Source organism: Malaclemys terrapin, chromosome 13 (genome assembly GCF_027887155.1).
Source record: "Malaclemys terrapin pileata isolate rMalTer1 chromosome 13, rMalTer1.hap1, whole genome shotgun sequence".
Taxonomy (NCBI): Eukaryota; Metazoa; Chordata; order Testudines; family Emydidae; genus Malaclemys; species Malaclemys terrapin.
The window spans coordinates 6,371,529-6,393,601 of record NC_071517.1 but is presented as its reverse complement, the minus strand read 5'-3'; the positions used below and the strand labels follow the sequence as shown (position 1 = coordinate 6,393,601).

Here is a 22,073-nt window from a genome sequence, read left to right as displayed (position 1 = left end):
AGCCCTGTTGGTCCCAGGATATTAGAGAGACAAGGTGGGTGAGGTAATATCACAGAAGTTGGTCCAATAAAAGATACTTCCTCACCCACCTTGTCCCCTCACACAAAGAACATGCTTTAAACCAACAACACTAATCACTCTGCTTTCAAATGACTCTCCAGATGAGTGAGACTTTGTAGATCTGCTGGAGGTGCAGGGCTAAAGATTTCTCCAATACCCAGTAGCAGAAGAGCCGTTTCTGGTTCTGTCTGCGTGGGTCATAGGCAGCAGGAAAAAATATCGCTCCCTTTTGTTGTGTCTGCCCGCAGCCACCTGAGTGCTGCCGGCAAACAGCTGCACGTGTGCAGACGAATTGCTCTGGAGTGGGCTGGAAAGCAATCGGCTCCACCCACGGGGATAGCAGTCAGACTGGGGCGGGAGGGGCAGGGCCTCTCGCTCACACACGTGTCACGGGCTGTGCAGCGGGGAAGATTAAACATGGCAGGCTGCTCTCTGTACACCAGTGAGTGCACCAATCTTTATTTTGGCTGTGTGGGGTGTTTGATTTTGCTGGTGGTGGTGTGCCAGCCTCTTTAAACCTGTTTGCATTATAGAATTTAGTGGCATGAACTGTGAACCTTGTTTTGTATCTGGGAGGGGGCATAATGTGGCCTAGGAGCAGATGCGGCCTGTGTATCTTTGTACAGTAATGTGTTTGGGGCTGCCAGATCTCTGAAGGTGCAGAGGAGAGCAGAACGGAAGCTGTGGTTATAGTTGATAAACTCACTGTGCGTGTGTGTGTGTGTGTGTGTGTGTGAAGGTAAGGGGAGGATGGGGGAGATTCGTAAGCATATCTCATGGTTGATGGATATTTATTTGTGATGATATACACCTCTACCCCGATAGAACGCTGTCCTCGGGAGCCAAAAAATCTTACCGCATTATAGGTGAAACCGTGTTATATTGAACTTGCTTTGATCCACCGGAGTGTGAAGCCCCATCCCCCCGGAGCACTGCTTTACCGCGTGATATCCAAATTTGTATTATATCGAGGTAGAGGTGTATGTGTAATTGAGGTGGAATCCAGATCCTGCCTTGTAAGACACGGCTGCGCTAGTGTGGGGAGGGGGTGCAGAGAGTGGCTTCTCTCCCATTCCCACACACCCGTTGAGCAGCAGGGCAGGAAACCCACTCAGGATGTAGGCCCTATTAATGCACCATCCTGGACACCGCTATCTTACAGAGGTGTAATCTGCTGCTTCAGTGAGTGTTGCCAGGTGCCCCGCTCCTTGTACCTATGCTGCAGTGTGCAGCAAGAGCTGCGTATTGCTTCTTCTCAGAGAAGCAGTAAGGTGTGCCCCACTCTACATTCACCCTGGCACTTCATGAGCCAGCCTGCCCTGCACTGTTAAGATGACAGAGGAGGCCCCTTATGTGAGGCCAGCACTGTCATACCCCTGAGCATGGCTCAAGATAGAGAGGGCAGGATTTGGCTTTAGGCCTTGTCCACACAGGGGACTTATTCTGGAATAAGGTAGGGTGTGAATTCAAAGCACAGTCTGGAATAGATATCCACTACTACAGTCGATTTCCTGTTGTAGACAAACCCTTAGATGTGACCCTTATATGTCTGGCCAGTTGCCAGTGCAGCGCATGGTGTCTTAAAGGATATATAGGGAAAAAAAATCCAGCAACAGAAACCTACTGGGGAAGGATTTCTGTGATTTGGACCAAATGCTGCAATCTTTATCCAGGCAAAATCTTAATTGACTAGTGGGATTGACTTCTTAATTGACTTCTCCTGAGTGAGGATGTCAGGGTCAGGTCTTGTGATGGTTTGCAGGATTTACCTTATTATTACTTTGCATCTTATCAGTATGTTCATTCATCTCTCTGGGTGCACATTATTCACTAAGGTTGAACACCCTGTTAAACTGTCCTTCTTTATAATGTGTAAATGAGGCCTGAAACAACCCTCCTCTCTGGTCTCTTAGTTCCGGTCTTGTCTACTCTGGTCAGTTGGATGACAGGTTCATTATGACATCAGATACCAAGAAAGCGACATCTAATGGGGAATTGTTAATTTTTTATTTTTTTGGTGTCCGGACATGACATTACTAATATTTTGATGGGGGAAAAAAATGTAAAACCTCATCTTTCAGGCCTTATTTATATATCATACAGGATACAAACACTTTTTTTTTCCCTTCTGCAAGTTACCTTATGTAACTTCCTTTATCTGAAGATATATGGATGACATTGGACCCAATGAACCAGACAACTGCAAGAGAGGTTATTTTATAGTCATGGTTGAAAGAAACAAATTGTATAAATGAACTAACTTAACTTGCAGATATAGTGTCCGAGTCTCCGTCTTGCACCTTTAGTAATTTGGACCAGTGCAAAGTGGATGTAAAATGTTACCAAATAAGAATGGTTGTGTTTTTACCCCACTTTGCTCTGGTTTAAATGACTACATACAGAACAAAAGAGAATCTGCCCCATGTGATCAAATGGAATTACTTTAAATTGAGGTGTGTGTGGGGGGGGAAGTTAACTCAGGAAAAAAAATGTTGGGGGGGAGGGATAACTCAGTGGTTTGAGCATTGCCCTGCTAAACCTAGGGTTGTGAGTTCAAGCCTTGAGAGGGCCATTTAGGGATCTGGGGCAAAAATCTTTCAGGTATGGTATTTAGTTGGGGTTGGTCCTGCTTTGAGCAGGGGGTTGGACTAGATGACCTCCTGAGGTCTCTTCCAACCCTGATATTTTCAGATTCTATAGTGGAAGTCACCAGATGGCAGTTACCGTTTAACAAGTTCTTTTTCTTAGCAAATGTGCAATCTCTGATATAGTTTTGTGATGCACGTTCTTTTTGGGGACTCTGTTGCAAATAGCATGTTTACTGTCTAGCTTAATCTAAACAGTTCATTCTTGTGGCAGAGTTGCTTCCTGAAAACTGGCCATTGGTGTTGAAACTGGGATTTTTGAAAGAGGTTTGCCTGCATGCTGTTTGTGATCACCCTTTGTTCCAGGACTGATGTTTTATTTATACTATATACAAGTCACACTAAGAAAGGGCCACTGATTTCTCCTCCAGTGAATAAATAGTACTTACTGCCCACTTTCATGCTATGAGCTAGTAATTAAATAGGGAGTTGTGAGAGGGAATGGGGAGAATTGGATTAAATTAATATAAGAACCAGGCTTTTGCAGAGGAGAAAGTTAATGCCTCAGGAAGTGTTATGGCCCTGTGCAATTTAGTTTTACTTTTGAGGCACCAGGCAGTTGCTTTGTAATATAACACACATTCTTCTCTATTCACTGAGACAGTATAATAATTACATGATTGCTTAGATATGATGATGATGATGTTCCTCAAATGTGTATATGTTATCAAAGCACACTTACCTGTCAGAATGATGCACTGATTATAGCCCAGAGTACAGTGGTACAAATTTTACAAGAGCACCAGTTCTCATTTCAGGTCAGTGTTAATCCACCCTCTTACACGCAACCAATATAAAAGAATTCACGGTTGCTCAATCCACTGGGTAAACACGGTCCTTCAATCTCAGCAAGCTGCATGTGATAGCAATGCACTCCTGAAAGCCTTTCTAAAGAGGGAATCATAATAATCAAGCCTTTTATTCACAAGGCTGTGTGTTACTTTTTGCGAGGTTACTACAGGACAACTAGAAGCACAGCACTGGAGATCTGGAAATTAAAGGGGCAAAAAGTGTTTTGTTTTTCAAAAAACTTTATTGTAAAACTCAGTATTTTATATCACTTCCAGACTTCACTAAATACATTACAGAACAAACCAGCAAATCCTGTTTTGAACGCGTTAAAGCCTGCTTTTGGGGGTCTTTTGTGCGCATATGCATGCGAACATACACGTGCCTGCTCATGCTATGGACAAACAGAAACTTATTGTGCAGCCATTTATAGACATTATTATTGAATCTGTATTGGAAATCCTTGTAAAAAAGTGACAGTAGAACCTCGTTAATCTGCAGAACAGGTAGTTTTCTCACACACACAACCTGGCAGCCTCTCCCACTTCTAAACAAGTTTATAATAGCAAAGTGCTGTAGTGAGGTCTCATATTACTAAGACTTCATTAAATTTTACAATTATATTCTACAGTACATTTACCAGCATGCCAGAAACATTAGCATAAATTAAAAATAAACATTTACAAAAATAAATACAGTTTTGTGAGGTGGTATTGTGTTTGTTCACTTACCCGCTAACTCACAAAATCTAGTCATGTACAGTGGATCTTCCAGTCAGTCATTCATGCAATTTAGCGAGGTTCTGCTGTACATGATAAAGTGCTGAAGGCATATTAAAAAACAAAAAACAAACAAAAAAACCAACAACTGCAGCATAGTCTCACTAGTTCTCAGGCAGTAACAATGGATTGCTATAGCCACTTTGCTGCAGGAATGTGTTTTTTTTGGACATCTAAGACAGTTTAAACAAAGACACCTTCCTAAAGAGAGGAGTTTTATACAGATTGTCCCACATTTCTATGGCTGATAAAATACACAGCCATGTTAGCATAGCAGTTAATATACAGTGCCACTTCCACTTCAATACAGAAACTTGTCAAGATGTATGCGTACTAAGAACCAAACAAACTTTTTACTTGTCCCCCTGAGTTGCCGAGTGGCATAATAATGCATAAAGGAATCTACCAAAATAAGAGTGAGTGAACAGCCAGTTTGTTGTCTTTCAGAATTCCCTTCTTTACAGGTAATAAAACAGGAAACACAATAAGGACCCAATTCTGCTGTCACTGAAGTGAGTGGCAAAAAACTCACTGACTTCAGTGGGAACAAGGTAGGGCCCAGTGTGATGATTTTCTTTCCATTGTAGAAGACCAGTTATTTGATGCCTACAGAAGAGGAAGAACACACTGATTGTATTCTAATAATGTAAATGGTTACTGGTAATGGCCAAGTGCCTTTACTATTTAATATTAGCTGTACTGACTTTATTCATGTTAATTCAGTAGTGCTGCAAAGATTCCTTTCTGTGCAGCTGTGGTAAGTGAAAGTTACAGGTCTGTTTAGGAGCTAATCCTACAGGACCAGATCCCCAGCTAGTGTTATTCAGTGGAGCTATGTCAGTTTACACCAACTGAGGCTATGACCTACACAGTCTATTAAAAGATGGATAGTATCTCGCATTCAGTCTACCACAGAATTATTTTAAGAGCCCAGTTGTCTAAGACCACCATAGTAAAATCAGGCAGCATTCACAACAACTTGTGATTTTTCAAAACAAAACTGAGTTTACAAGATAAGCATTGAAAGGATTGATGCAAAGAGGTAAAAAGGTTTTCTGCTGAATCGAGATACTTTCTCTCTCCAATTCAAAGTATTTATCTGATAGCCTTTAACAATCCTAGAATAACTTAAAAAAATAATAAATACTGGTTTAAATTAAAGACAGTACATCTTGCTAGCAACAGGAAACTATTCTTAGGATGCTAGTTTGTAGAGAAATAACTTTATAGTGAAATAGCTGCAGTAATAACTGGCCATAAAAATAAGTGGTAACCTCCAACTTCCCAGCATTTACAAAATTCAAGTTAACTAAAAACCAATTTACCAATAATTCTACTTTAGCCTACCCTACTGCCCCCATATCTTCTTACGATGATCTGAAACAAGAGTCCATGTTCTTCTGATGGAAAACTCAAGAGTTCAAATTATGTTTATTTATTAAATAAATTATTCTGCATTATTTATTCTGTTGATTGAATAAGATGTACAGTTTGGGAAGCCTGCCAGGCAATCAAAGATTGTAACCTAATAGATTTAGTTGTAGGGGTCACTTCTGATTTTCTTTCATACAACTTTGTTTTCCCACTTAAGAGCAGTAGAACTTTTAGGTGTCACGTATTAGGAAAGCAGAAATGTGAATCACATCTCTTCATGTGAGACAGGAGTATTCTTATGTAGCTAGCCATGCATGGCCATCTCTCATATGGAACCTACCATTGCTGGTTTAAAAAAATAAAAGCAATCTTTCCAAAATAATAGTTGTTGATGGCAATTTTTTCACATTAAAATGTTGCATTCCCTTTGAAGTATAGTTTTAGAACATGGAGCAGAGCTGACTTGTTTTCCCCAGATTTAACACAGAGTGTACTGGATTTATAAGGACCGGATTTTTTATGCTATGCTGTCACAGCTTCTTACTGAATCATCTGTTTTTCCAAGATCCGTTTCAATAAAGTCATCTGGTATGTCTTGTAAAGCTTCCGATACATTTTCTTCTAAGCCCTGCTTCTGACCTTGACACAGTACGGTCTTGCATGGTCTTACTAAGGACAGGAACACAGCACCCAGTACCATGCCAGCAGCACAGGAGTAGAATGCTGATCTGTAGTTCTGTGTCACGTCCACTAGCACACCTATGGAGGAAGCATTTTAAATCCATTAAAAATCAAAATAATATCTCACACATCATTTTCCTGCCCATCCCATTACCTCAAAACTACCACCCCTCCCAACTTTTCGATATAGTTGCCACTGTATTTGTAGGATATTGCAACTTGAAGATACAGGTACTGGTAATCAGCTAACCAACCATTACAGGTACCTTTTTAAGCCTTAAAATATCAAGGGTCAACTTAATACATATTTAACTGACATCTGCCAATACAGGCCTGACTTATTTTGCAGGGGGTCTGGCTAGAAGGCACTGTATAGATGAGTCATTTTCATGGGTATATTTCATTAAAACCTAGAAAGAATGCCAGTTTTAGGATTCTAACTGGAACAGGGTAGCAGTGCTGTATTTTCCTTCCTTCAGGCTCTTCTATAGAGGATGCCTCATCTCCAAGACACTGCCGTCCTGCCTGGCAGCAACTTTCTTCCAGCTCAAGAGGGTTGGATGGGACATTGCTTGGAGACTTCCACTATTTTTCCTAATTCAGTCAGAAAGGTTGTTCTAAAGAGGTATAAGGTATTCTTGCCTTCCCATCCAGGCACAGGATCCTAACCCATTGCAACATGGTTATTAGGAAGAGGCCTCAATAATAATAGTAGCTGATTGCAGCTATTCAAAACGGTACATAGTTTAAAGTTACCTGCAAGGGGTGGTCCAGCCAACCCAGCTAAACTTTGAATGAAGACATATACTCCAGCTGCAGAAGCCATCCTGTCAATACCAGCCACGTCCTCTTCGGCTAACATTGGAATGTGTGTGCCCGCTACAGTTCCAAGCATGAACCCAAAAAATATGCTACATATCAGCAATCCCCAAAATCCATAGGCAAGAGGGAAGGCAAACAGAGCTATGGAGAGCAGAATGACACATATGAGTTCAATGTAAATCTTGCGGATAGGCTTCTTGTTGAGAACCCAACCGGCACTAATTCTTCCAAAGACTTCAGCAATGGCCATTGCAGACAATATGTATGCAGAACGATCCTTATCGATACCAAGACTGATGCTGAGAGGAATGATGTAGAGTGACGGAGCAAAGAATCCCAGAGTAGCAAATAGACCAAAAAGTGCGTAACAAATAAAGCCGTGGTCTTTCATCACAGAGAAGTCCAGTAGTTGGATTTTTGGTTCTTTCAGGGAGCTGCTAGCTTCATCAAGCATCTGTATGGTTTCCTTTGGTTCTTCACTTTTCAGCTCTGCTTTGGTGTTTCCAGGCACACTGCTGAGTGAGGTAGATACTTCTACTCCTGAGTCAATTGAATCTATTGAGGTGCGTGTTTGCTTATTTTCAAGCATGTACTTAGTCTCTGTATGCGCTTCTGTTGGTAATACTTTCACTTCTTCCTGTGCTTGGATAATAATAGGTCGCAGCAGTGATCCACAGATAACAATGCCTAACTGTAGCACCCCAACAATCAGGAGACTGTATCGCCAACCAATCTGCTCCTTCAAAGAGGTGATAGCTGGGGAAATGGGGAGCAGAGAAGAAATTATAAAACAATAACAGGAAGCCTTCAAAATTTAAAACAAAGCAAACAAACATACACATTAAAAAAATAATCAAAGTTATTGGGTCAAACTCTGCTCCATCTAAAGTCAGTAGGGTCCTAAGTGTCTCAAATTAGGCACCTAAAAATTAGTGGCCACTTTTGAAAGTACAGCTTACTCGAGATCACTCACTGGCTCCAAGTCAGAATTCCAGAGTCCCAGTTTTAGGCTCAGTCTACATTGGCTAGTATTTAGAGTCTGACCTGTAGTAACTATGGGCTTTCCCCTCTCTTCTCTGGTAAACAGTCTTTTCAGACATTTCTTAACTGGCGTGGGCTGGCAGCAGGGCCAGCTCCAGGGTTTTTGCCGCCCCAAGCGGGAAAAAGAAAAAAAAAAAAGCCACGATCGGTGCGTCATTCTTCGGCGGCAATTCAGTGGCAGGTCCTTCCCTCCGAGAGGGACTGAGGGACTCGCCGCTGACTTGCTGCCGAAGAGCCGGACATGCCGCCCCTGCTTGCTGTGCTGGTGCCTGGAGCCAGCCCTGGCTGGCAGGCACTTTGCCCAGCAGGGAGCAAGTAGGTATTATTTTTAATGAGTGTGCGTGAACTCAGTTTTAAAGTTTCCTTTCCTTTCTGACCCCATCCTGAAGCCAGTTAGTAAGGGGGAAGTTTTTTCTCTATTCAAACTGTGTGCTGGTGCTTACATACAAGCCTTTCATTACAAGGGTTTCTTTAGCTGAAAATGAGTATTTTGCATTAACTGAAGGCAGACCACACCAGCAGACTGCATCAGTAGAGAAATGGCAGGTTTCTTCTACTGGCACTTTTCAGAATAGCTAAATGACAGGAAGCAAAGATGATGGGGAGTGGGTTTCCAGAAAGTACGGTACTAGGAAAGAACTTCCTCTTCTTATGGAATTCTAGGAAGGCCTCATACAATTCACTCTCCCAAGACCTTGGGGTTGGGTTTCACATGACACATACTCTGAAAGATTAGTGAAGATAGAGATTGAGGGTGACTCCAGTTACAGCCCATGCTATAAAGTAGCCATGGTAACTACCCTGCCTTATTTTTAGCTTGCCAGAGCTGTACAGAGAACCTACCAGATGGGGTATCAGTGTAGTTTACCCTGTTCGGCCAGCAGAGACTGAGACTAAAAAGCCAAGCCTCTCCCCCAACATTGATTTTTTTTCTTGCCAATAATAACAGAGGGGCAGATTGATCCCCTATGACCTAACACCATGCAGGAGATAGGTTTTCTTCTGCATTCTTAGGCAGAGGAAGGCAGCAGAAGGCTAGGGACAGTTGTCCAAGAGACCTTGTGTCTCCTTGTAGCTCTGGGTTCCTGGCACATCCCCACGAACTCCAATTTCAGTGAAAGTTAATAAGACATGTTATTGTCTTGTGACCAGAATAATTAGGATCTAAACTTAATCCTATGCAGGAGACAGGCATTTAAGCTGTTTTCTCCAAAAATTCCACGGGGACTAATTTTGAAGTCCTTACTCAGGCAGTGTCTTCAAAAGGACTTGTACCCTCGTAAGGACAGCACTGGCCCAGAAACTACAAGTGTCAATGAAATCAATATAGTTGTGATTAAGGCGTCAGCTTATGTAAGAATCAGGCTCTCATTTGGTCGGTAGGAGGATCACACAATGTATTGCTTACGTACACTTGTGTTTACAATATTTTGGTCTTATATACCTGGCGCAAAAGAGAAGACAGCAAAACATTCTCCTGTGGATGCCACTGCAGTGACCAGTGAACGCCGTTTGTCAAAATACTGTGACAAAATGGTGACAGTCGGGAGGAAAGACAGACAGTATCCCAAGCCTGTGAATAAATGCCAAAAATTGTCATGACAATGAGGTGGTGAAATTGTGGGATCAATTCTGCCAACTAAGTAATTCACCTAGGGTAAAATAGAATGACCTAGCATAGCCAAAACCCACTAGATCCTGCTTCCTACTCCCAAATAACTAGGAATTTCCAAAGATCATTTATTTAGTTACTAGTTTGTCTGTGGTGCTCATCACCCTGGTGTCAGAGCACTTCATGGACAATAGCTTTATCTTTAAAACACCCTGGCCATGTTGGCAAGTATCATTATCCCCAATTTACAGATGGAGAACTGAGCTACATAGAGTCAAAGGCTCAATTCTGGCAAGGTGCTGTGCACCTTCAGCTTCCACTGAAGTCATAGGTATGCCCCCTCTACCAACTCTATGGCTGTGAAAAACGTGTCATGGACCGTGAAATCTGGTCATGTGTGTGCTTCTACCCTGTACTATACAGATTTCATGGGGGAGACCCGCATTTCTAAAACTGAGGGTCCTGACCCAAAAGAGTCCTGACCAAAAACGGAGACTCCTGCGGGGGTGGGTGGGGACTGTATTGCCACCCTTACTTCTACGCTGCCTTCAGAGCTGGGTGGCCGGAGAGCGGCAGCTGCTGACCAAGGGCCCAGCTCTGCAGGCGACAGCACAGAAGTAAGGGTGGCAATATCATACCAGGCCATCCTTACTTCTGCGCTGCTGCTGGCGGCGGCTCTGCCTTCAGAGCTGGGCTCCCAGCCAGCAACCGCCGCTCTCCAGCTGCCCAGCTCTGAAGGTAGCGATGCCATCAGCAGCAGCACAGAAGTAATGATAGCAGTACCACAACCTCCTTCTACAAGAACCTTGTGACCCCTCCCTCGGCCCCACAACTCCTTTTTGGGTCAGGACCCCTACGATTACAACACAGGGGAATTTCGGATTTAAATAGCTGAAATCATGAAATTTATGATTTTTAAAATCCTAGGACCATGAAATTGACCAGTTTTGACCGTGAATTTGGTAGGGTCCTAGTCATAGGGAATTGACCGTCGTCAGCACATCTACAGGATCATTTGACAATTTTCAGGATCAAGCCCCAGGTGACCTGGCCTAGGTCACAGAGGAAGTGTGAGGCAGAGGCCGGAAAACAAACCCAGCTCTCCAGAGTCTCAGTTCAGTGACTTAAGCACAAGCTCCTCCTTCCTCTCTGGAAAGGGAAATAATTTCACAAGAGCCTGGAATGGGACTCTTCACAGCAAGGCAAGTGACTTTGGTGTGATAACAATACTCAGAAATCTTCCAGAAGATTTCATGTGCTCTTTGCAAAGCTAAGTAGTGGCTTTTATACACACACAAAAACGGAATTATTTTATATATCAAGTGTACACACGGGCTTTGGAAAATATAGACATTGATGCCTATGAGATCTTAAAATGCAATTCGCCCCCTTGACATCCCCTTTCCCCCTCCCCCTCAAAAAACCCCAAAACAAAACAGGGCAAGAGTTTTGTGGGAGAGTTTGAAAAGAAATCAGTTTTGAAGTGGTTGACACAGGCAGTCTTTGTGAAAGAAAGGGGTTTTAAGGAGAAATATGAAGAGGAGATGGTTTGTTGAATGAGAAATGGGAGATGGTTCCAAGTGTAGGTGGCAGCTTGAAAAACAACCAACAAGAAACAGCCGGCAAAAGATGAAAGGAACAGCAAGGAAGCAGGATTGGGAGGAGCATAAGGAGTAAGACGAAGAGTCATTTAAAAAAAAAAAAAAAAAAAAAAATTAATCCAGTTTAGAATAACGGAATCCTAAGTTGTGTTTGCGGGAAACTTCACCAGTAGACGGAGTATCTGAGAGATGTGGAAGTAACTCACCAGAAATTAGGCCAATTGTGATATACATCTCGACAACTGTGCGTGCAAAGGAGGCTGTGACCATTCCAATACTGATCAGTATACCTCCGACCATCACCACAAGACCGTGACCAAAACGGTTACTCAGGACTGTAGACAAGGGAGCTGCATTGGGGGGACAAAAGTGCATAAAGCATGACAGTAATTTGTAAAACTCCTGTCGTCTCGGATCCCTTCTCCCCATTTTCTCCTCCTTTTATCCCTCTAGTCACGCTGGCGCTCTTCTTTGCTCCATGTCAGTCTACTCCCACACCCCTGCTACTCTATGCGCCCTTCCCCAAGCATTTTATACCCAGCGAGAGATCTTGCAGCCTGAAATAAATACTGTAGCTGAAATCTTGGCCCCGCTGAAGTCAAAACTCCCACTTCAATGGGCCACAATGTCACCTTTCGTGCTTTTATAGCACTTACCAGCTGTATATGGCAAGTCACTTTACAAAACTACAAAAGTTTGGTGCTCATCATTATCCATCCCCCAGGTTTACGGAAACGGAGATGCCGAGAAGTTAAATGACTTGTCCAAGCTCACAAAAGCAGAGACATGTATAGAGCCCAGTTCATCCCAGGCCCTGTCTGTGGTGGTTCAGATTGAGAATGCAGAAGTGAGTTGTGGATGTAGCAGAGAGGAAGAAAGGGAACTGATGAGTAGAGTGGGGGATGGGATGTTGAATGACTTACCTGCTCGTTTCCTTGCTCTTCATGGTTTGTGATAGTGGGATATGCAGGTTGTCAACCATAGATAGCTCAGAGGAGGGGGGAGTATATATACCAAGTGTGATGTGAATGTGTGTAAGTCCCAGTATTTATATGGGTGCACCAATGACATGAACACAGACCCTGAATAATTTTCAGTTCAAACTGAAGATGTACTGTGCACTTACCTGTAAAAGTTAGTACAAACACACATATTGAAATTATCCACGATATCCTGCTGTTGGTTTCATCAAAGCTTTCCATCAAATCAGTAAAGAAGACTCCAAATGATTTTATAATACCGTATGTAAGTGCTTCCACAACAAAGAAAGCAAAAGCAACAGTCCATCCCCATCCTCCATCAGGCACTTTAGTATAAACATTTGGGGTGGTACACGACATTTTTATAGCTTTGACAGTCATTCTTAATCTGGAATAGAGGGAAAAAATAAGACATCTTTTTAAATTCATTTTTTACAAAGTCTAATAATTGCAACATCACAGAAAAATATTGGGGAGGAGAGTCGCTTTCTCGCTCTGAGATTAAACACAGGGGACTCAGGTAGAAGTTTCTCTTTTCTAGGATGAGATAGGAGTGGGCCCTTTGAATCAAGAACCAGAAACTCATCACTCAGCATCAGGACAAGCGGTCCCAATCAGCAAAACTAGAGATTAAAAGCAGTCATCTGAGTTAAATGCAGATGGGATACAATTCAGGAAAAAATCCATAGGCGAGCTCCAGAGGGCTCATGAAATGAGACAGACTTCGGAGCAATGCCCCACCAATCACGTTTTTCTAACTTGCTGACGTTGAACAAAAAGGAAAGCAGTAGAGGGAGGATGAGACTTCCATCCTGCACTTCCTCAAGGACCTCTTCGCTGTCTCAGCCCAAAGCTTCAACACAGCTCCACATGGTTTTTGCAGAGCTGGTTAGTTACGTAAATCAGCTAGAGGCTATTTTTTTCCTGTGGCTTTTAAAACCATGAAATGCTTTCCTGAGCACACATAGTGGCTGCTAAGATTCCAGGAAAGAGAGTGGAGTGGCTTGTATCATCAAAGACATAAAGACAGGGGGAAAAACCCTCTGTTTCCTTCACCTCTTCCAGCTTGGTGGTTTGAGCATTAGCCTGCTAAACGTAGGGTTGTGAGTTCAATCCTCAAGGGGGGCTATTTGGGGTAAAATCAGTACTTGGTCCTGCTAGTGAGGGCAAGTGGCTGGACTTGATGAGCTTTCAGGGTCCCTTCTGATTCTATGAGATCGGTACATCTCCATGTATTTGGAGGTGGGTTCAGCCCCTAGTGGTTCTTGGGGCTAGGAAACATTGGTCTACTTCTGAAGCTTTTTTCCCCTGGTAAGAAGGATTTGTTAGGATCAGTTTGTCTGATGCTGAGGGAGTTAAAGGTTCTGCAAAACAGAAAGACCAAATTGCTTCAGCATGATGGACTGAACTTACAGCAATAATAAAGGAGGGCACTGAACACACTATAAAGGAAAACCACGTGTCCCCTTACCACAAGGCTCAGTCATGATGACATGCCGGAGATTGCTGTTTAGTGCTCAGTGAAACACCCAATCATGCATCCAGTGACTTCACGCTCACCACTAATCCCATCTGCAGGCTAGGACTGGCATACACATGTCAAATAAGTCCTATTGTTAACAACACTGCATGGTTTTCTGGAGTGTTTTAATACCATACAGGATATTAAGTTAGGCCCAAATCAGCCTGGTGTAACTCTGTTGACATCAGTGGAGTTACACCAGGGATAAATGTGGCCCATTAGCTTTTAAAAGTACTGAAATACTATGTCAAAAAACAAATGGACAGAAAAAGACCCCAAAACCCACACAACCCAGGGTTAATCTTAGTCTCCAATAGTGTTTTCTGAAAACTGGCCTTGTAGTGGGTGTGACAGCACCAATATGAGTCATGGAGTCCCTGTTGCCAGCTAACCAGAGTAGGTCAAGACTCCATTTTATTTTGTAAGTCTTCAATATACACAAGTGCAAAGGGTCACTTCTCTTTCTGGGGTTCCCACTAAAAACCAAGGCCCTATGTCAGAACAATCATCCCACTAGCTGAGGAGGGCTAAGACCTGTGCTTCTGAGTACGCTGGGCAGAGAGGTATGAGAGATGTCATGGTCTACACTAGGGGATGGCCCTGTCACACACCTGCTGTGTGACCTTGGGCAAGTCACCTTCTCTCTCTATGCCTATTTCCCTTCCCACCCTTTCTCTGTCTTTTCTAGTTAGGGCTTGTCTCTACTATGGAGGCTACAGCACTGTAGCTATGCCTCTGTAACCCCATAGTGTAGATGCATGCTACAGTGACGGAAGCGGGTTTTCCATCATGGTAGGATCTCTACCTAGGTTGATGGAAGCATTCTTCTGTTAACCTAGCTCAGGGGTGGGCAAACTACTGCCCGGGGGCCTCCTCCAGCCTTCCAGACATTTTAATCTGTCCCTCGAGTTCCCGTCGGGAAGCGGTGTCCGGGGCTTGCCCTGCTCTGGCGCTCCAGCCGGGGAGCAGTGTCCGGGGCTTGTCCCACTCTGCACGGCTCCTGGAAGCAGCAGCATGTCCCCTCTCTGGCTCCTACGCATAGGGGCAGCCAGGGGGCTCTGCACGCTGCCCCCGCAGCTCCCATTGGCCAGGAACCGTGACCAATGGGAGCTGCAAGGGTGGAATCTGTGGATGGGGCAACTTGCCTGGCCGCGCCTCCGTGTAGGAGCTGGATGGGGGACATGCCGCTGCTTCTGGGAGTTGCTTGAGGCAAGTGCCGCCCGGAGCCTGCACTCCCAAACCCCTGCCCCATCCCTGATCCCCCTCCTGCCCTCAAACCCCTCAGTCCCAGTCCAGAGCACTCTTTTGCACCCCCAACCCCTCATCCCCAGCCCAGAGCCTGCAGCCCCAGCTGGAGCCCTCACCCCTTCCCGCACCCCAGCCCCCAATTTTGTGAGCATTCACGGCCCGCCATACAATTTCCATACCCAGATGTGGCCCTCGGGCCAAAAAAGTTTGCCCACCCCTGACCTAGCTGCATCTACCACCGGGGTTAGGAGCAATGAAGCTATGTCAATTTAGGCCTTAAGTATAGACAATGCATTAAATTGTAAATTCTCTCTTATTAGGCTCTCTCTTACTATGTACCTCTTACTGTATAGTGCTCAGAACAATGGGACCCAAAACACTAGCACTAACCTTGGATCTTGAACTATTCCCAGCTGGGTGCTTTATCCCTGCTCTGCTATTCCCAGCCCCTAAATCTTTACACAATAATGTTTTCCTTCCCCCATTTTCTACCTGAGTTGCTTTAAAACATCCAGAAAGATTCCTTGGGCTTTTCCCAAATGAATCTGTTAGGCTGAAATTAGCATTCAAGACCTAAGTTTAGAATTCAAGGATGAATTTCAAATAGAGATACTGACACACCCTTTAAGTGTAACAGAAATCTGTATGTATGGCATACTCTTTGCTAGACTGTGGGCTTATTCATTAAAAGCCGTTCCATTCGATCATGTCAATACTCATTCAGGACATGCTCTTAGGTATATTAAAATGTACTTCAAGATTCCTTACGGAAAGGATAGAAAAAGCTGCCGCAGGGCATTTGACACAGGTCCCTAACCAATTTACAAGTTCTCGTTTTTTGACGATGCTTAAGAATTTACAGTTTTGCCCCTTGAAACGAGTCCCATAGGGATAACACGGACTCCTGGAAACTGAAGAGTAAACCTGGGCTAGGAGGCATGTTGTCTACACAAATTGTAACTTTTCCTACTTGGCTGAAGAGACTGCAGTAGGGCATGTTTGTGCTGAAAGACTTGGCAACTTAAAGAAAATGACCTGCCTTCTTTGGTTAAGCACAAAGGGTCAAATCCATTCATGTTGTAACTCAACAAGTACACAATAGTGACTGTACACACAAAGACCAAATTCCTTACAGCTACCTAGAAATGGCAATTAAAAATGATGTATTTCTAGCTTTCTGAACAGAAGACAGTCCGTGCCCAGCGTAATTCACAATTAGGGAAACTCTCATAGGGATTGTGTATTTCAGAGATGCTATAGCAAGTCTCTTGTGGAAAGTGTCTTTCACCTTGATGCTGTGTTGAATGAACATTGATATGTTATTGTTTTTTGTAAAGGTATTGTACAAAGTTACTGTATATATTTCTCCGATCATACTGCTGTTCTCATTATTTAAATCCAGCCAGAGAAAACTGGTTGAAGTTACTTGTTCTCAGAGGGCACTATATCAAATAACAGCAGCATCCTAAACCTTCTATAAAACAGGGATTGGGAATAGGAACTGAAAATGAATCTTAATAACTTAGGGCAAACTTCTGCTGTCTAGCCACACGGTGGAATAGAATGCTGGCGTTCCACTCTTCCCCCTTCAGTAGAACACTTGGATCCACCTGGCAGGTTTTACCAATATTGTGTCCTCCCAAAGCATGCAGAACCCTCCCTGCTCCGGATCTCCATGCTGCTTCATCTGCTCTCCAAAGGCACTGGGGACCCTCTCCAAAGTAGACATGATTCAACAAAGCATTGGATGATGTGTTCCCGTCCATTCAACATTTAAAGCCCATGCTGATGTCCTACTGACCTCCGTGAGATTAAAACACACTTCAATGCTTTGCTGACTAAGAATTGGGTTGAGCGCGTGCTTAGCTTTATGGCTCTACTTTGCTGATTTGGAACTTGCCCTCACCAGAAAGCAGATCATTAGCGTCCAAATATCGCTCCAAAGTTTGTTTGAAAGAATCTTGATCCCTCAGCAGTGGGGGCACTAGGAATACAGACCGGTGTGCAAATCTGGGGCACTACACATGTCATAAATAATGGAAGAAATGAGTGAGAGACACTAAAAGAAAAAAGAACAGAAGTACTTGTGGCACCTTAGAGACCAACAAATTTATTTATTTGAGCATAAGCTTTCGTGGGCTACTAATTTGTTAGTCTCCAAGGTGCCGCAAGGACTCCTGTTCCTTTTGCGGATACAGACTAACTCGGCTGCTACTCTGAAACTAAAAGAAAAGCAGTTTTGAAATATACAACCAAGTTCCTTTAAAAAAAAATAAATCTATAGATCACGAAGGACCGCAGCAAAAATTATCTGGGTGCAAAAATAAATTAAATTAATTAATTTAAAAAAAAAAAAAAAAAAAAAGCGCTCCTGGTTCCTAAAAGTGAGGTAGGGAAATGTAGTGCGGGGGGCGATTTTCGGCATCACTTTCTGAAGGTTTAAGCAGTTACCAGGGGGCCTGCGGCAGCGCTGGCGAGGGGCGCCAGCTGTTCCCTGGTCACGGATGCTCCTGGTTACAGGAATAAAGAACGGCCACAAGGCAACAAACTTTGAAGCATAAATCTCACTTACCGGGTTTGCTGCTGCTGGGAGGAGGGCAGGCGGGACCCCCCCACGACACAGCGGGGTGCAGGCGAGCTCAGCAGCGGATCGGCAGCATGGTGAGGGAGCAGGGGGCTGGCTGGAGCAGGAGCCCCCCAAGGCGGGGAAGGGGCTGGGGAGGGCAGCCGGGCAGGGACCCCTGTGCAGGGGAGGGGCTGTGGCTGGAGAAGGGGAGGGGGAGAGAGGCGCTAGCCCCACTCGGAGCAGGGCTAGGGTCTGTGCCCGGCTGCTGCCCCCCCCCGGCCGGGCTGCCCCCCCCAGCGCCTTGCTCCGGCGGCTGCCCGTCCCCTTCTCCTGCCCGGGCGGCGGCTGCTGTCCCCCCTCTGCTCACTTCCCAGCTTTATATAGACCGGCTCGAGCCGGTCTCTGCCGGCGGACCCGGCGCGCGCGGCAGCGCCATGTGCGCGCCGGGCCCGGCTCGCAGCAGCCGCTCCAGCCCGGCGTGCGCTGCAGGGAGGGGGGCGCGGGGGTGCGCGCTGGGGAGGCGGGGCTGCCGCCCAGAGCCAGTGTGCGAGCTGCGGGGGGGTGGGGGGGAGAGTGCATCCTCGTCCTGGGGCTGCCGCTGTCACCCCCAATACCCCACACCCAAGGGGGTGACCCTCCCCTGAAACCTTGACTCTGCTCCCCCCCCCACCAACAGGTGTCCTGCCTCTGCGGTGCACGCCCCAGGGTGTCCCTCTCCTCCCCCCAGTACCCCTCCCCACAATCCCCGCGATCCTTTGCATTCCCCCCCTCCTCTTTAAGGACTAGCCCGGACCTGGCAGAGGTGATGGCCCCTGGGCCCCCCGCCCTGGCCCAAGCCAGGGGATGCTCTCCCGCCGGGGCTCGGCCGGGCCACCCAAGCGAACGGCAGAGGCGCAGCCGGCCTTCAAAACCAACCTCGCCAGAAGAGGGGCTGCGAGAAAGGCTGCGTTTCCTGCTCCTTCCCATAGCCCCGATGAGGCCATTATTATTGGGACTGGGCCCCGCTGGCTTGCTTAGGGGAGGGGGGCGGCCGTGCATTTCACCGGCCCGCGACTGGGATGCAGGCACCTGCTGGACTCAACCTTCAGCCTCCTACAAGCTGGAGTCCAGAGGCCGCTCCGGGGAGACGTGGCCACACATTCCCCGTAGACCCCCGAAAGAAACCCGACAGGATTCCCGGCTGGCCCCCAGCCACGCTCCTAGCGCTACCGCCGGTTGATGCCCGGCTGGGACCCGTGTGCGCTGTACCCTGCGATGTGATTTCAGCACCAGGCACCCCCGAGCAAAGGCGCCCGCTGCAGACAAAGCAGCCCGCCCGCCGCTGCAAAGGGGTCGCGGCAGGGGAGGAGGGGGCTGCTCGCGCCCCCCGTGCTAGGTGTCTCCTCCCCCCCCTCCCCCCCGCCGGCGGCCCCGCGCTCCCCGGGGAGAGGAAACCCTGGAAGCGCCGCCTCGCGCTCGGGTCCCCGGCGGGCGCGAGCCCGACCGCAGCAGCAGCAGCATCCTCCGGCTCGGTGGCGCGAGCGCGTCCCAGGTTCAAGCTCGTGCAGCTGCCACGGACTGGAGCTGGTCCGGGCAGAACAGGTTTCTGCCAGTTTGGGTGTGTGTGTGTGTGTGTGTGTGTGTGGCGGCTGGGTGTGAGACTGACTCCCCGCCGGAAGCGGAGCGCTGCTTGCTGCAATGGGCCGTGACGATGGCTGCAGGCGCCGGCCGGCGTTGCCTGGCAGAAGCATCCCCCCGAGGGAAGAGCCAAGCGCCTGGGGCGCCCCCGGAGTCAGCAGTGCGCAACCGGCACCCCTGAACCTGCCGGAGCCGGCTCCGTTGGAGTTGGGTGGTGTTTTTTCTGAATTGTGTGGGCAGGAAGGCTGGGGATGAACCACGCTCCTGCCGCTTCTCCTTGTTCGGCAACAAACCCGGCCGTGCCCGATTGTTATGCAAATTTCCCCGCTTTGCTCCCTGACTCCCAATTCCGGGCTGGAAAAAAAAAAAGATATTTTATTCGCCTGCCCGGGCCGAAACTACAATCATTCGCCTTCTGCGGCGGGGTGGGGGGGAGGTGGGGGTGTAAATCTTACTGCGTGGAAAAGAGGGGGTGATTTTGCTAATGCTGACGCGCTTTTAAGTGTGGAGGAACCGGAAGAGAAAGGGTTAACTTGTCACCCGTGCTGCGTTTAAGGGACTCGGTCTGTAGGCAGAGTCGCGTTTTATTTAGCGTGTAGCCAAAACGGATTGACGAATGGGAGCGATTCTTGGCTTTGTGGGGCGCTCAGTTCATCCTGCAGCCTCCCATTCAGCCGGTCAAGTCCTGCACCGTTTTGGAGGGTCAGTGTTGCATCCTGTTTGTTTAGAGAAGGGCCCTTCCTCTCTGTGTGGAAAGGAGACAGAAGGGAGAAGTGTGTAAAGCAAAGGAAGCAATGGGTCCCCCCCTCCACACACACACACACACACACACACACACACTCTCTCTCTCTCTCTCTCTCTCTCTGTTTGCAGCCTTAGGTACTGCTGGCATTCCACTAAAGCACTGCTTGCTTTGAGACAGCTGCAGCCAACATTTTCTTTAATTCCCAAATACACTTGGCATGTGCAGTTTAGAAAGACATGCAAGACAGGACCCTATGGATCGTGCGTGTGACAGTGCAAAACAGCAGTCCCGGCCTGCCATAAGGCAGCAGAACTGGAGGAGGGAATGTGGTAAGCTGCTCTTTTAATAATAACGCTTAGCCCCTGCAAGTGCTGCATCTTCCCAGGACTATACAGTCACTCATTAATTATTTTTAACCACTATTTTGGGCGGCCAACCGGAGCCTGAGAAGGAGCCAGAGTTTACCAATGTACATTGCCAAAGAGCCACAGTAATATGTCAACAGCCCCACATCAGCTCCCCTCATTCCAACCTGCAGCGCCTCCTGCCCGCCAGCAGCCCCACCAATCAGTGCCTCCTGCTCCCTCCCCATGCCTCTCGCCCGCCTGTTACGTGGTACTCAGGAGGCTCTGGTGGGGAGGGGGGAAGAGCGAGGGCATGGCAGGCTCTGAAGAAGGGGTGGAGTGGGGGCAGGGCCTGGTGCAGAGCAGGGGGTTGAGCACTGAGCACTCACCTTCACATTGGAAAGTTAGCATCTATCGCTCCAGCCCTGGAGTCAGTGCCTCTGCAAGGAGCTGCATATTAACCTATGAAGAGCCGCGTGCGGTTCCGGAGCCACAGGTTGGCCATCCCTGGACTATTTCCTTTCCTTTTTAGTGCCACAATAATGGTAGGTCTCTTTTTGCAGCCTTAACAAACAAACTAAAAGCCTGAGTGCGGATTTCACTTTTAAACACTATAAAAAATAGTTAATTGTTAATTGTTTTAAAGCTTTCCCTTGGTTTTCATGTAAAAAAAAAAAGTGATCTGGTCATAAAATAGGTAGGACAGCCCATCTTACAAATAGTATTGTTTGTTTGTTTGTTTGTGTTATTGTAGCTCTTTGGAGCCCTAGTCATGGAGCAAGACCCTCTTGTGCGAGGTGCTGTACAAACACAGAACAAACTGTCCCAAAGAGCTTAGCTGCTTTGAACTTTAAACAGGATGTGGACACGACGGAAACATGTTTGTTGGTCTCAGTCCAGTTGCCCAAAGAACCATCTGACAGGTGCACTGGTCATGAACTTAGATGATACCCTCAAAGCAGAGTCAAAAGGTTGAATGGACCATTGAGACTGAGACACATTGCTGGGTGTAACCCTCACCCTGCTACGGCCCAAACGTGGATACAGCGTGTGACAAAGACCCAAATGAAGAATGCAACAAAATTATCCATGTAAGAAACATAAAATGCCTCATGGTTCCTTCTGTGGAGCTGTAGCTCCCAAACTTTTTCATGCTGTGACCTCCTTTGGGCTCACGTCAGATAACGTGACCTCGAGGGGTCTGAGAGGTGATGGTGGGGTTTGAGAATTAAAGGCTTGAAAAACAGGTTCTGCCCCTGGCGGAGCGGGGGGTTTGCAGAGCGAGCCCACCTTGTGCTCACCTGGGAATGGTAGCTCCTGTCCCGCAGGGGCTGGCTGTGCGTGGGTCCCCATTCTGGGCATTGCAACCTGGTCCCTGCTGTGTGGGTTTGTGTCACAGCACCACGCAGGTTTGGCCTGGCCCCTCTAATTTGAGTGAGTGGCGTTGTGAGTCCGTGCACCATGAGCAAGGCCGTAACACCTGGAACAGGGAGTTGAGCCCAGCCAGCCCTGCAAGACGGGAGCCTCTTCAACTGGGACATATTCTGGTTTTCTTACATTTTCTTTTTTTTCCTCTTTTTTTAACATCTCGCCATCCCCTGGCACCCTTTTGCAACCCTTTCTAGGAGTCGCAACACACAGGTTGGG

The 22,073-nt window shown here is 46.6% G+C and overlaps 2 protein-coding genes across 7 annotated transcripts in view; one reads left to right on the top strand and one right to left on the bottom strand.

Annotated features, from left to right (window-relative positions):
* Positions 1-446: 446 nt before the first annotated feature.
* Positions 447-22,073, top strand: part of ARSG (arylsulfatase G) — a 93,837-nt gene continuing 72,210 nt past the window's right edge. For 5 of the 6 annotated variants that reach the window (XM_054047184.1, XM_054047185.1, XM_054047182.1 and 2 more), the window contains exon 1: positions 447-502. The gene's annotated coding sequence lies outside the window, so the exon portion shown is untranslated. Of the gene's footprint in view, positions 503-20,221; positions 20,412-22,073 lie in introns of those variants that run through there. The other variant, XM_054047181.1, reaches the window with a different exon arrangement.
* On the bottom strand, positions 2,701-17,936 carry SLC16A6 (solute carrier family 16 member 6). The gene is made up of 6 exons (XM_054047188.1): positions 17,727-17,936; positions 12,531-12,772; positions 11,611-11,754; positions 9,636-9,764; positions 7,085-7,906; positions 2,701-6,406 (listed from the first exon to the last, which is right to left on the bottom strand). The coding sequence occupies exons 2-6, from the start codon at positions 12,763-12,765 to the stop codon at positions 6,165-6,167; spliced, it is 1,572 nt and encodes a 523-aa protein (XP_053903163.1). The 5' UTR covers positions 12,766-12,772; positions 17,727-17,936; the 3' UTR covers positions 2,701-6,164.

Bases quoted from the DNA above. Each gene is read 5' to 3' on its own strand.
- SLC16A6 (XM_054047188.1), bottom strand. From the start codon at position 12,765: ATGACTGTCAAAGCTATAAAAATGTCGTGTACCACCCCAAATGTTTAT. The intron at 9,765-11,610 runs GTGAGTTACTTC...ATTTATTCACAG, and splicing joins CACAATTGGCCTAATTTCTG to GCTTGGGATACTGTCTGTCT. The intron at 7,907-9,635 runs GTATATAAGACC...CCATTTCCCCAG, and splicing joins TGTCTTCTCTTTTGCGCCAG to CTATCACCTCTTTGAAGGAG.